This window comes from Hippocampus guttulatus, chromosome 9 (genome assembly GCF_054856545.1).
Source record: "Hippocampus guttulatus isolate MCC_2025c chromosome 9, RoL_Hgut_1.0, whole genome shotgun sequence".
Classification (NCBI taxonomy): Eukaryota; Metazoa; Chordata; class Actinopteri; order Syngnathiformes; family Syngnathidae; genus Hippocampus; species Hippocampus guttulatus.
Genome location: NC_141269.1, coordinates 936,981 through 949,305, shown reverse-complemented (window position 1 = coordinate 949,305; position 12,325 = coordinate 936,981). Strand labels below are relative to the sequence as shown.

The 12,325-nt window shown below is 48.2% G+C and overlaps 1 protein-coding gene across 1 annotated transcript in view; it reads right to left on the bottom strand.

The window, feature by feature from the left end:
• Nucleotides 1-8,987, bottom strand: part of myo15ab (myosin XVAb) — a 28,269-nt gene extending 19,282 nt beyond the window's left edge. The window contains exons 1-20 of the mRNA XM_086119145.1: nucleotides 8,643-8,987; nucleotides 8,474-8,556; nucleotides 8,327-8,390; nucleotides 8,134-8,243; nucleotides 7,221-7,295; nucleotides 7,042-7,132; nucleotides 6,759-6,862; nucleotides 5,888-5,951; nucleotides 4,925-5,038; nucleotides 4,443-4,604; nucleotides 3,125-3,247; nucleotides 2,995-3,053; nucleotides 2,196-2,319; nucleotides 2,006-2,101; nucleotides 1,152-1,283; nucleotides 927-1,052; nucleotides 752-829; nucleotides 509-660; nucleotides 388-433; nucleotides 186-310 (exon numbers count right to left, since the gene is read on the bottom strand). Of these exons, the coding sequence (XP_085975271.1) occupies nucleotides 186-310; nucleotides 388-433; nucleotides 509-660; nucleotides 752-829; nucleotides 927-1,052; nucleotides 1,152-1,283; nucleotides 2,006-2,101; nucleotides 2,196-2,319; nucleotides 2,995-3,053; nucleotides 3,125-3,247; nucleotides 4,443-4,604; nucleotides 4,925-5,038; nucleotides 5,888-5,951; nucleotides 6,759-6,862; nucleotides 7,042-7,132; nucleotides 7,221-7,295; nucleotides 8,134-8,243; nucleotides 8,327-8,390; nucleotides 8,474-8,556; nucleotides 8,643-8,840 (2,126 nt within the window). The 5' untranslated portion in view covers nucleotides 8,841-8,987. The remainder of the gene's footprint in view (nucleotides 1-185; nucleotides 311-387; nucleotides 434-508; nucleotides 661-751; nucleotides 830-926; nucleotides 1,053-1,151; nucleotides 1,284-2,005; nucleotides 2,102-2,195; nucleotides 2,320-2,994; nucleotides 3,054-3,124; nucleotides 3,248-4,442; nucleotides 4,605-4,924; nucleotides 5,039-5,887; nucleotides 5,952-6,758; nucleotides 6,863-7,041; nucleotides 7,133-7,220; nucleotides 7,296-8,133; nucleotides 8,244-8,326; nucleotides 8,391-8,473; nucleotides 8,557-8,642) is intronic.
• Nucleotides 8,988-12,325: the final 3,338 nt, after the last annotated feature.

Below are 12,325 nucleotides of genomic sequence, written 5' to 3'. Positions count from 1 at the left end.
CATGCCATGAGGGGCAAGAGCCAGAGTTGGGGAGTTTGCGAAAAGGAAATCCCTGGCTACCTTCGTCGAGACCCACCTTTTTTTGGGCTCGCAATTTCGGAATCTGTCTTTGGCGCCTCACCAGCCACGCACCTCGTTCCGCGTCACGGCCAGCTCGCGAGCGGGCGACCTAACTGATGACCCACCTGGTGAGGAAGCTGTGAAAAGTCAATCTGACGGGATAGCCCTCCTTGCGTATTTGGATGGCCTCCATGATTCCGGAGTAGCGCAGCTGCGTGCTCACCAGGTCCGCGTCAAACATCGCCGGTTCCTGAACCGAGAAGAAAAAACACCCGCGTCGGCATTTGATTTTCTTTTGTCATCGAGCGACATCACGCGGCGTCATACCTTCTGCCGGTTGGGCTTGAGGCAGCGCACAAAGTAAGGGCGACACCTTGAAAATGAAAAGGATGCCACAGGGAAGAAATGGAGGAAATGGAGCCCGACTGTTCCCCGTGTTCTTTTCTACCTCTCCATCTTCTCCAGCAGCTCCTGCAAGCTGCTCTGGAACTTGCCGCCCACCGTGCTGGCCTGAAAGCGCCGAGCGCTGCCGCTGCGCCGCGCGCCACGCCGATGCTGCGACGCTGCTTCAGAATGCGTCAGGAAGAGGTCGGACACCAGCTGGTGACACACACACACACACACACACACACACAGGTAAGCATGGAGGTAGATGACATGGAGAGGACTTCAAAACAGCCAAAAGTCTGACTGCATTTTTGCTGCCGATGAAAAGGTCCACGACATCTTGGCGGACCGTGTCAAAGTTCTTGTCCAGAAACTTGTGGACCTCGAGGAGTCAAAACACGAGACGACTTTTAGCACCCAACTTTCCCGCTTATCACCGACCAGAGTTGCTGCTTGAATGACGAGCCAGGAAAAAGTACCTGATAGGTGACTTGGCCGGCAAAGTGTTTGAGGGTGAACTCGGGCAGCGGCGTCTTTGGCTTGACGTACAGGGGGTCGTCGCCATGGTGATAATGGCACTTGTGCAGGAACGTGTGGTCTGTGGCCTGATTGGCAGAAGACCATGGAGGGAGAGGGAGGGGGGGGGGGGGTGTCAGTGCTCATGCGTCCCCTTCTCTTGGGGGCAGGCGGCGGCAAAAGCTGACCTGAGGAAAACCACACTGGTCGTCAAGGATGCGGAGGATCCCGTGAGGCTTTGCGCCAATGAGGTCCAGGCAGGCCCGGTTGTGGCCGAAGGGCTGCTGGCGCCACTCGATCTGCTCGCGCACGTACTCCTCCTACGAAACGGCCGGCACATACATAGATTACCGCCCGGGCAACCCACGGCCGTTTCATACTTTGACGCCGCCATTGATGAGACATGCGTGTGTCTTATCTTATCGCTTTGCGATGCGTAAAACTATTAATGACTACTTTTCTACAAGCCATGTTGACATTCTGATACTTTTTTGATCTCATTGAAAAAAAAAACATTTAGAGTCACAGTGAGTCACGAATTCACTGCGTCACAGTTTATTTCCCTGCAAAACTCATCCTGAGCAATTAGCCGGAAAAGCTCACCTAGCTGCGGTGTTTGCGCTTTGACGGTAACTTGTCAGGATATGGTGGCAAAATAGGAAGTAGGAAAGTGATTTATTAAGATTTTTCTATGTCTGTGAGGAACTAATTTAACCAAGGTTGATCTGCACATGAGTGTTTTTGCTCTGCTGGGTGGTTATTTTAAACAAATAATTTTTGAAAAATCATCAAATCCTCTGCAAGCGATTTGTTTTGAAAGTTAAAGTTGTCATCTCAAATTAAACCGTTTTTGGACATCGGATGTGGTGAAATATACCACAGAGTTGGCACTTAATATAGGCACATGTTGAACCATTTTCATCGGGGCATCAATTAGCCTTTTTCTTTGTGGGAAGGCTTAGCATCGTGAACTTTCACTGTGATTAAAAACGCAAGGGGATGTGCAAAAAAAACAACCAAAAAAAAACGTTTTTCCCCTGACCTGCTCCTGTTGGATGATGACTTTGTTAAAGAAGAACTGCAAAGCTTCGTTGGCAAAGTTGATGCACAGCTGCTCAAAACTGTTCACTTGTAGCTCCTACAGAGGTTGGATTCAAAGTGAGGTGTCGCCAATGTCAGTCCGAGGCTGGGTGAATAATGTAAGGTTATAAAAAAATAAAATAAAATGGGACCTCGAATCCATAAATGTCCAGTACGGAGATGCAGAGTGCCTCGTTGCGGGGGTACACCCGTCCGTTGATACGCTCCGTCAGCCAGTTGAAGAGCAGCGAGTAGAGGATCTTGGCAACGGCGTCTCTACGAGACGCGCACAACGGGGTTGCTATGGAAACAAGAAGGCATCTGAAAAGATAACCCGCCCACCCCCCAACCCCAACCTCTCTGCGCACCCCTGAAAACCTTGACACGCTTTGTCCTTCCGTGCCCCCTTCAAAGATGGGAAGTGAATGTCAAAGAGGTCCCCATCAGCAGTCATCTTATTTGCTGGGGAGTTTGACGCCAGACCAACTTTTGGATTTTGTAATATGATAAAGATGAACCGCACAAACATATAGCAAACTGATTATGATTCAGTTTTGCTCCGTAATATGTCATTTTGCACATCAGCGTGCGTTCCAAAGGATAAGCAACTTTCGCGATGGCCTAAACCGCATAATATGTCCCGTTGAGAAGCTGAAATTCCGAGCAAATTCAACTTGAAAAATGTATCGCAATGATGAATCCATGATCGAAAACCATTGTTGATTCATTTGATCATCGGTCAGTCGTTGATGAATCGATTGCTGGTTGCACTTCTAATATCGAGGTACCAGTCGAGAGGTGGGCAGCAGCATTCTGGACCAACTGGAGACGCTTAATGGAGGATTAGCCGACTCCAAAGTCAAGTGCATGACGATCATCCAGCCGGGATGTGACGAAGCCACGAATCACGGAAAATAATTACAAATCCGAAAAAAGTGGACTTGAACTGACCTGGCATCCACGGCGCTCTCCACGGTGAGCGGAGTGGCGATCTTTTCCCTGACTGTGTCCTGCAAGCGCAACATGCCGCCAGTCAAGCCTCGCGACGTCGTCGCTGCGCAGTCGCCCGCGTGGCGCTCACCATGACTTTGAAGGTGATGCACTTCTGCAGGCCTTCGGGCGACACCTGCAGCAGCTCGGCGACCACTCGGATCTCCTGAGTGCTCACCATCACCGCCGCCGAGGACTCCTGACCACCGCCAGCCTGCAGGGGGCATCATCAATCAGTATCATCAACATCCAGCCTGCCGATCGCCATTGACGCCATCTTCGATTTGACCCATTGAGCGTTTCCGTGATCAAGAGTCTGGTAATATTTGCCGCCTTTACTTAGCCATTTTTTGGGGTTGGGGGTTTGTCGGAATTGATTGATTAAAGGGGGATGGTTCATTTTTATTGGTTACATATGTATGTATCTCATCCAATAATCGGTCAATTCATTTTTTGGGGGGGGGGGCAATAATCAAATAAAATAGGTTCATTAAGTTCTAAATATTGTATCAGTTTAATTAATTAATTCTTAATTATGATCCATTCATTGAAGAAATAATTAGTATTTGATGAAAATAAAACATTTGAAATATTTTCCGTTATTAAAACTATTTGAGGTAGATATGCATTTTAGATCGACATTGTTACTTTTGAAGACATTTTGACATTTATTTGATTTAATGAACTTCAATTAAATTGCATTATATGGATTCGTAATTAGAATAAACGATGCCTTATTTTTTCTATATGTTCTGTATCCATCCATCCATCCATTATCCGAACCGCTTGATCCTCACTAGGGTCGCGGGGGGTGCTGGAGCCAATCCCAGCCATCTCCGGGCAGTAGGCGGGGACACCCTGAATCAGTTGCCAGCCAATCGCAGGGCACACAGAGACGAACAACCATTCACGCCCACACTCACACTTAGGGACAATTTAGAGCATCCAATCAGCCTGACATGCATGTTTTTGGAATGTGGGAGGAAACCGGAGCACCCGGAGAAAACCCACGCAGGCCCGGGGAGAACATGCAAACTCCACACAGGGAGGCCGGAGCTGGAATCGAACCCGGTACCACTGCACTGTGAAGCCGACGTGCTAACCACTGGACTACCGGGCCGCTATATGTTCTGTATATTCTATTTATTATTTTTCAAAATCTGAGTCCATATTTATTTAGTTTTTTTTAAGAATGGTGAATTAGTTGTACTTTAATAAATTATAGCCCCAAAAATGAGAATGTCTTTTGATTTGATGATGAACCTAAACCATTTTGCACCTTTTTACGGAACAATTTCAAACGTCATCTACAACCGAGCCAGCCTTCCGGTTCGTTTAAAAAAGACAAAACTGCAGGCCCGCCACGTAACGTTCGCCCTGCCCCCGGCATCCGGCTGTGACGTGTTGACCTGCTGCGACTGGAAGTAGACGTTGCCGAGATGGAGGATGGAGGATAGGAGCCGGTAGATGGCCTTCTGCTCCTCGCCAGTGAAGCGCAAGATGGCCATTGCGCTCAGTAGCCGGCGGAAGTCCTCGTCGTCGTCCTTGCCGGCAATTTTGCAATCGCCTCCCTGTGCGCACCGGCACACGTGAGCGTTAAAAACAAACCAAAAAGCCTCTGAAGAAAGTCCCTGAATGACACCGGGCGGCTGCGTGGCTGTGGCTAAGGTAAGTACGAACGTGCGAATGCGCTCTGGCGGTCGACGAGGTTGAAAGGCTCCCCTTCGTTGCAGACCAACATTCGTCATATCAGTGCATTGACTTCAAACAAAGTGAAAGCTTTACATTGGCGGCCATGAAGCCACGTCTGGAGAATGAATGTCACCTTGTCGCACAGAAATTAATTTGCTGTGCTGTGCTGAATTGTGTCGTGTGTCGTGCGTGCTCGCACCTGGTTGAGATAGAAGTAGGTCTCAGCATCCTGCAGATAAAGCGAGCGCTTCTCGTGCGGAGGAAGGCCCGCCAGCATCTCGTAGAAGATGTGGTAGTTTCTCTCTGATTTGGCCTGACCCCGACAACAACAACAAAAAAAACCCCTCAAAAAAGCCACACGATAGAAGGTTTCAATATAGGATACGTACAGTACCTCCTGTTTTCTACATTGAGAAATGTCTGCTCATGACCTTATTCGTGGACAATGGCCATTTTCTTTGACTTTTTATGCTAAGCTAAATGCTAACTTCATTTCTTTTCATGAAGAAAAATAATTTAGGATCAAGCTCAGCCCTGATCATCTTTTGTTTTTAATGGATGCTTCATAATCAGTTTGCCATGAAAAAAAATGCAAATAATTGGGGAATTGTGGAAAAAACAACAACAACAGCAACAAAAAAAAAACGCGAAAATGCGGGAGGTGTCAGCACACAACAGGGCAAATACCAAATAAAATCTGCTAATAAGTGAATTTAAGAATACCAAAGCTGTAAATAAGCGGGGTCCACTGTCCAAAAAAAAAAAAAGGTGAATAAAAAAAAGATGTAAAGGCCACGTTTCAGATCGAGTAAAGATGGGATCACATGCACTGAGGAAAATAACAATCAGATGACGCCATGGAAAAGGAGGGCAGGTGCATCTGAGTGATCTTCCTTCGAATAGACATCGCGTACGTGTGTGTGGGCGCAGAGTGTGAGGTCATCTCAGTCCTGCAGATGACAGACGCTATTGATGGAGATGTTTGATGGACATCAGGATTAAAGGGACACAGCATCATGTTGGACACCCTCACGCTGACTGACTCATGAATCTCCTCTTTCGCACACTCTGACTCACTTGTAAGGAGATGCCCCCTGTGTGTATGTGTGTGTGTCTGTGCAAATGTGTGTGTGTGTTGTGTGTGCGTGCGTGTCCAGTTTACCTGAAAGACAATGCGAGACTTCTCCAACAGGTATTGAGACGTGATGGCACCGCTGATTACACCCCTAGTTAATTAGGTTGAAGAGAGCACGCGCGTACACACACACACACACACACACGCACGCACGCACGCACGCACGCACGCACACACACACACACACACACACACGCGCGCGCTCACACACGCGCGCACACACACATACACACACACACACACACACACACACACACAGAGTTGAGAGTTAAGTAACAATCGGTGCATGTGAAATGTGTTTGGGTCTTGTTTGGCCCAGATCAACTTGTCACCCAAGAGTGTCAACGTTTCACGTACGAGGGTTGGATTCTGCCTGTGTGCGGTATCGTTATCACGGTGGACATTACTCACGAGCTCACAGTGAAATACACACCACACCAAGAAGGTCATGATTTTTGGGGAATTTTTTTTTTTTTGCCTTATAGCATAAGTAATGTAGTAAAAGTACTGTTAGAAAATGAATAATAAAAGCAATGTGCTAAAAGTTGTGCGGGTGTTTTTTTTTCTCCGTCAAGAAATCCAGAGCGAGCCAAAAATTGTATTCTACCACTGATCACTTTAGCTCTGCTTGATACTTTGCACATTGTCTCACAGTTGTCACTGGGTGGTACCACCGCACTACGGTTCATTACATTACGAAATGTCCTTTCCATACTTAATTTTTCCATACTTATTTGTCATGTCCTTGTTTATAATGATACTAATGCAGCGTGTTATACCGGAGACAAATTCCTTGTGTGTTCTACATACTTGGCCAATAAAGATGATTCTGATTCTGATTCTGAAATGTGGGAAAAAAAATCTGATCAACATTTGGAAGTTGGAATGTTTGACTCACTGCTCCATGCAGATCTGCGTGAATTTGCCAAAACGTGAAGAGTTGTCGTTGCGCACCGTTTTGGCATTGCCAAAGGACTCCAATAGGGGCGTGGCTTCCAGTATCTTTGACGTAAATACACATGTTACCCTAGCAACCTCCAACCAGCAAGACCACAATGCCGTTGAATGCCTTACCTCGATCTGACGGGACACAGTCGGGACCAAGAAAAGTGACAATGGAGTGAGCCTAAATATTCGCTTGTAATTCACAAGACATGGGTTGATCAAAATGACAGATGAACCTGTTGCGTCACGTTGCGCTTGTGATGGATGGCTGTCAGGTAGCGTAGGATCACTTTGGTGGCTTCCGTCTTCCCCGACCCACTTTCTCCACTGCAAACAAATCATTCCAAAATGGGCTAAATTCAATATCATGTTGGAAAAAAAAAGTTCTGGAACAAAAGAGATACAAACTTGGTACCTGATCACAATACACTGGTTGTCTTTGGCATCCATCATGTTGGTGTAGGAGAGATTAGCGAGGGCAAAAAGATGACTGCAACACAGATGCACATTTTTTTTTTGTCATACAGTGCCAGTAGTTCAAGTAGGTTTTATTGTTCAATTACATCCAACATGAGTACTGCTAAGCTAGCAGAGTCAACTCTTCATTATTGTAATACATCAGACACTTAACAAGCAGAGTGGACTTTTCAATAACCTATCATGCTAGTCGGCAAACTAAAAGGGTGGAGTAATATACCACCCCCGACCCAAAAAAAGGTAGAAGAACATTTTTTGGTTTTCCATGGGCAAAGAGTCAAGTAGGAGCGACGTCATGACGTCATCGTAAAGCATCCAAACGTCACCGCCAACGTTTACCCAAGAGCACCTGCACCATTAACAATAATAATAATAATAATCCGCTGTTAGCATCTGCGAGGCAACTTAGCATTACATAGCTTACATATGTAGTGTATCAAAGTCAAGGACATGCAATCAGCAAACGCTTCTAACCTTCTTAATCTTAAAAGACGTCTGTATACAATGCAGTAGCCGTACAGTGTATTCTTAAGTAGAGTGACTGGACTAGACTGGTGGAGTTTTTAGTGATAAATTACACTAGCCATTAATCTAACAAGTTGGACTCCAACTACAGTTGCATGCCAAAAGCTAAAACGGCGGTGCAGACTTTGATGTAGAATACAGTATTATAATAGCCGCAAATCTGGAAAAGTGACATTTTAAATCCAGCGTAACAGTAGCCGCTGAACTCGCCAGGTAATGTTTTTAGTCATGAGTTACATGAACCTTAACAAACAGCAAAATCTGAAGAAAATATTTGCACATCAATGTGCCACGGCAAGACGGGTACAACAAAATGTGGGTCTTACGGAGGGTTGTCGCTCAGGCCATGTCCCTCGTACTGCAGTACCATGTCTGTGCCGTAAATGTTAAGCAGCTTGTAGGGGTTGAGGGAGACCAGGATGCTGCCAATGTACGTCTTTCGGAGGAGAAAATCAAAGGCTCTTTGTATTGTGACTCATTCCTTTTGGGTTATTACATGCACATAAGGACAAAAATTACGTAAATGAGCTCCTGGTCGTAGCGTTTCTTCAGGTTCATAAGGACAGTGGTCTCATTCAGTTCACTGAAAATAAACAGGTCGGATTTCAACAATGCCTTGACTGAGTCTACCAATGGGCTCCTCGATGTTACAGTTGTGAGTCTTACGGTAGCTGCGTCAAGTCTTCCATGCCCTCAGCCCAGCGCTTCACCCTGTGGCTGGTTGTTGGCATACTTAGGATAGAGTAGATCTAAATAACAAAGATGGATTGTTAGCCTGAAGGATCTGGTCATCATGGTCTGGATTTGAGATGATTCTCTGTGAACTACCTAGTACCTTGTCATACCAGCTCTGCCCAGGAACCCTCTCTCGGACAGGAGTCCAGTCTGGATCCTGAAGCTCTCCGTTGTCGACAGTGGCCGTGGGTAAATAGCCGTCCAAAACACCGGTCTCCCTATACATAGACCACTTGGCCAGATGCTGGACCGTTCCGTGAGGCAAAACTCTCTCAGCTGCCCACACATCCTCCCCCATTTCGCCGCCGCCTCTGGCATTCCGTGCCCAGTGGCCTGAGTGCGGCCCGTAGGGTGGGACTGCAGCGTAGCGATTATCCGTGCCGTAAAGTGCTGTTGGGGGTCTGTACGAAGCGTAGCGAAGGTGCTGGTTTTGGATGGCGTTGGCCAGGCTGGGATTGTGAAACCGTCTTGTCAGAACAGAGCCATCGGGCAGCCTGTCGGATGAACGTAGCTCAAGTTAAAACTTTCATGTCACGTGTCAACTATGTCACTTGCCCAGATTTATCTCTGCGGTTTGCTTCCTGACCTATAACGGATGCCACGCAGATCATCATTCTTCAGTGCAGAGGAAAGGTTCGGACTGTCGGGTTTTGGTGCCCCCGTGAACGAAGAGTTTTGTGGGAGGTGGAAGAGATCGGAAGAACAAAGGGTCATGTTCTTCCGCAGAGCAGCAGTGAGGTTTGGAGTCGCAGGGTGCTGACCAGGGATGGCCAGGGAACCATCAGGCAGTTGATAAGAAGCATTCCGAATGTTTTGATTGGAAAGAGCCTACCGGGCAGTAAAAGCAAGAAACCATTTGAAATCTATACACCACCTGCAAAGTCGTGAAAACCAAAAGTTAGGATCATGTACTTTTGACAAGTCGGGAGTGAGCGGTTTACGCGGGTCAATGATGACGGTTCCGTCAGGCAGGGTGTACGACACACCCTTAAGGTAGGGGTTCTGAAGGGCAGCGGTCAGAGTGGGACTCTTTGGTTTTCTTGGGTCGAGGAACATGGTTCCATCAGGAAGGGTGAGGGTTGACCCCTTCAAGGCCGGGTTATTAAGAGCCTGTTACGGAATAGGTTGACAGCAAGGTTCAAGCCAGGTAAGATTCTACAGAGAAAACAGCTATTTCATCACGTCAGTGCCTTGTAATTAGGGTTGATAACAAACCTTTAACAAGTCTGGCGAGATGGGTGTATTGGGGTCTCGAACTCCCTCCGGCAGGTTAAAGGAGGCATTCCTGAGGACAGGGTTCTGAAGGGCATTGGCAAGACTCGGAGAGACGGGCTTCCGTGGGTCGATAATGATTGTGCCGTCGGGCAGGGTGTACGATGCCGATTTCAGATATGGGTTCTGAAGTGCTGCTGCGACATTAGGAGATTTAGATTTTTTCGGGTCAATAATGATAGTACCGTCTGGCAGCGAGTAGGATGCTTCACGTAATGCAGGGTTCTTTAGGGCCTTAGTGAGGTCTGGGGAAACTGGTTGCTGTATGTGAAGAGACAGGTTAATGGTTATCTAATGCAGAAGCAATGTGTGTTCAATTCATGAGTCATAAATCATGCGTTACTTGGTGTTTAGGGTCGATAATTGTGCCATCGGGTAGGGTGTACGTAGCAGTCCTGAGATCCTGGTTCTGAAGCGCTCTGGCAAGGTCAGGAGACATCGGTTTCTGGGGAATTCGCGGGTCCTGTGTAGGGCCGAATGGAAAGTGACACACCGCTTGTTGGAAATCACATTTATACGTTTATATCCACGAATATACCCACCGTGATAATCGATCCATCAGGCAAGATGTATGAAGCTCCCCGGATTTGCTGGTTTTGCAAGGCTTGACTGAGCCGCGGTGAGGAATGTGGTTCCACATAAGGTAACACTAAAGTTCCATTTGGCATCCTGTATGACGCCTGAATAAGCTGTGGATTGTGGATGGCACTCGTCAGCATCGGTGAAGCAGGTTGCGGGGGTCTGTAGGGGTATCTGAGTTGCAAAGGAGTCTGATAGGATGCTTGGCGGAGGTTTGGGTTCTGCTGCAGTGCCCTGTGCAGCTTGGGGCTGACAGGTCCGTAAGGGCTTTGTTTCATTGGGGACCTTAAAGACGCAACGCTCTGAAAGTCGGCGCGGTTCTGCAAAGCGTCATAGAGCAGCGGTGCTGGGCCAGGCTCAGATATATAATCGTACCCGGTAACATATGTAGGTCCATATGGCGTGCGGAACTGCGGAGTGGGATAGGAAGCCACACCTCTGAGTGCTTGACTGTGTCTCATGGCTCCAGAAAGCAGTGGGGATGAAGGCCCAGGCGGGGAATATGGGGACTGGGGCATTGGAAGATGAGAAACATAGGAGGCATCTCTCAGCGCCTGGTTTTGCAGCGCTCTGGAAACCATTGGGCAGGAAGGGGCCACAGGCTCCTCATAAGGCGAGAACGGCCTTGGTAGAGGAGAAACATAGGAGGCATCTCTCAGCGCCTGGTTTTGCAGCGCTCTGGAAACCATTGGGGAGGAAGGGGCCACAGGCTCCTCATAAGGGGATAACGGCCTTGGTAGAGGAGAAACATAGGATGCATCTCTCAGTGCCTGGTTTTGCAGTGCTCTGGACACCATTGGGGAGGAGGGGGCCATGGGCTGCTCGTAAGGAGATTCTGGCCTTTGTAGAGGGGAAGCATAAGATTCGTCTCTGACTGCCTGGTTTTGTAAGGCTCTGGATACCATTGGGGAGGAAGGGGCATTAGTTTGCTCATAGGTAGATTGTGACCTCTGCAAAGGAGAAATGTGGGATGTGTCTCTCACCGCTTGATTCTGCAGCGCTCCGGACAAAAACGGAGAAGGTATCACGGGTGACCCATGGGTGGCCAATGGGGAATGGTTGAAGCCATCTTGAAGTGCTTGTTTTTGCACTGCAGCAGGGAGAAAACGCGATGAGGGAAGATGCGGCTCGACCACTGGGCCGGCTTGAAGGCCAGAAGGGGAAGATAAAGAAGCCTGTCTGATAGTTTGATTTTGTAAGGCACTAGAAAGCATCGGCGAAACAGGTGGAGCAACTGGGTCGGTGAAAGGATCCACATACAGGGTCGAGCCATACAGCTCTGGAGGATGGACGCCGGGAGGAGGCAAGAGTGGGGTGGACGTACGAGAATGTCGAGGAGAGAGGCGTGGGGATGCAGGATGTGAAATGTGCCTGAGCGAGGGAGAAGCAGGAGGTATCCTCCTCAAGGAATTTTGGGCCACAAGTGGTCGCCCACGGGCCACAGGGCGCGGAGGAAAAAGGCCAGACTCACGCCTCACAAGGGGAGCACGATGTATCACGTGCGGTGACTGAAAAGGCGAAGACTGATGAGAAGAGTCTACAGTAAGAACAGATGATCTATTGCTTCTGATAGAAGCGGCACGGAATGGACGCACATTCTGGGTGGGTGGGGGTACTGGACACCCTCTAAGCCCCATAGGTGATGGTCTGACAGTTCCTAAGGGAACATTGCCCCCCATCCTGGGTCTAGTTAGTGGTGTGGGATCCCTTATTAGCCGAGTCGAACGACGGGAGAGCGTGGGAGATGCTGGTCCACGCTCTTTGGGTGATAAACTTCGGTGAGATTGAGTGGGAGATTGCCTTCTGCTGAGTTGAGGAGAGAGGGCAGGAGATACAGGATCTGGAGGAGGATGTTCAGTCAACCTCCTCCCTCCAAATGGACTTCTGGCAGGAGCGGGTGTTGTCGGTGGACTTTGCATCCTTATCGAGGCA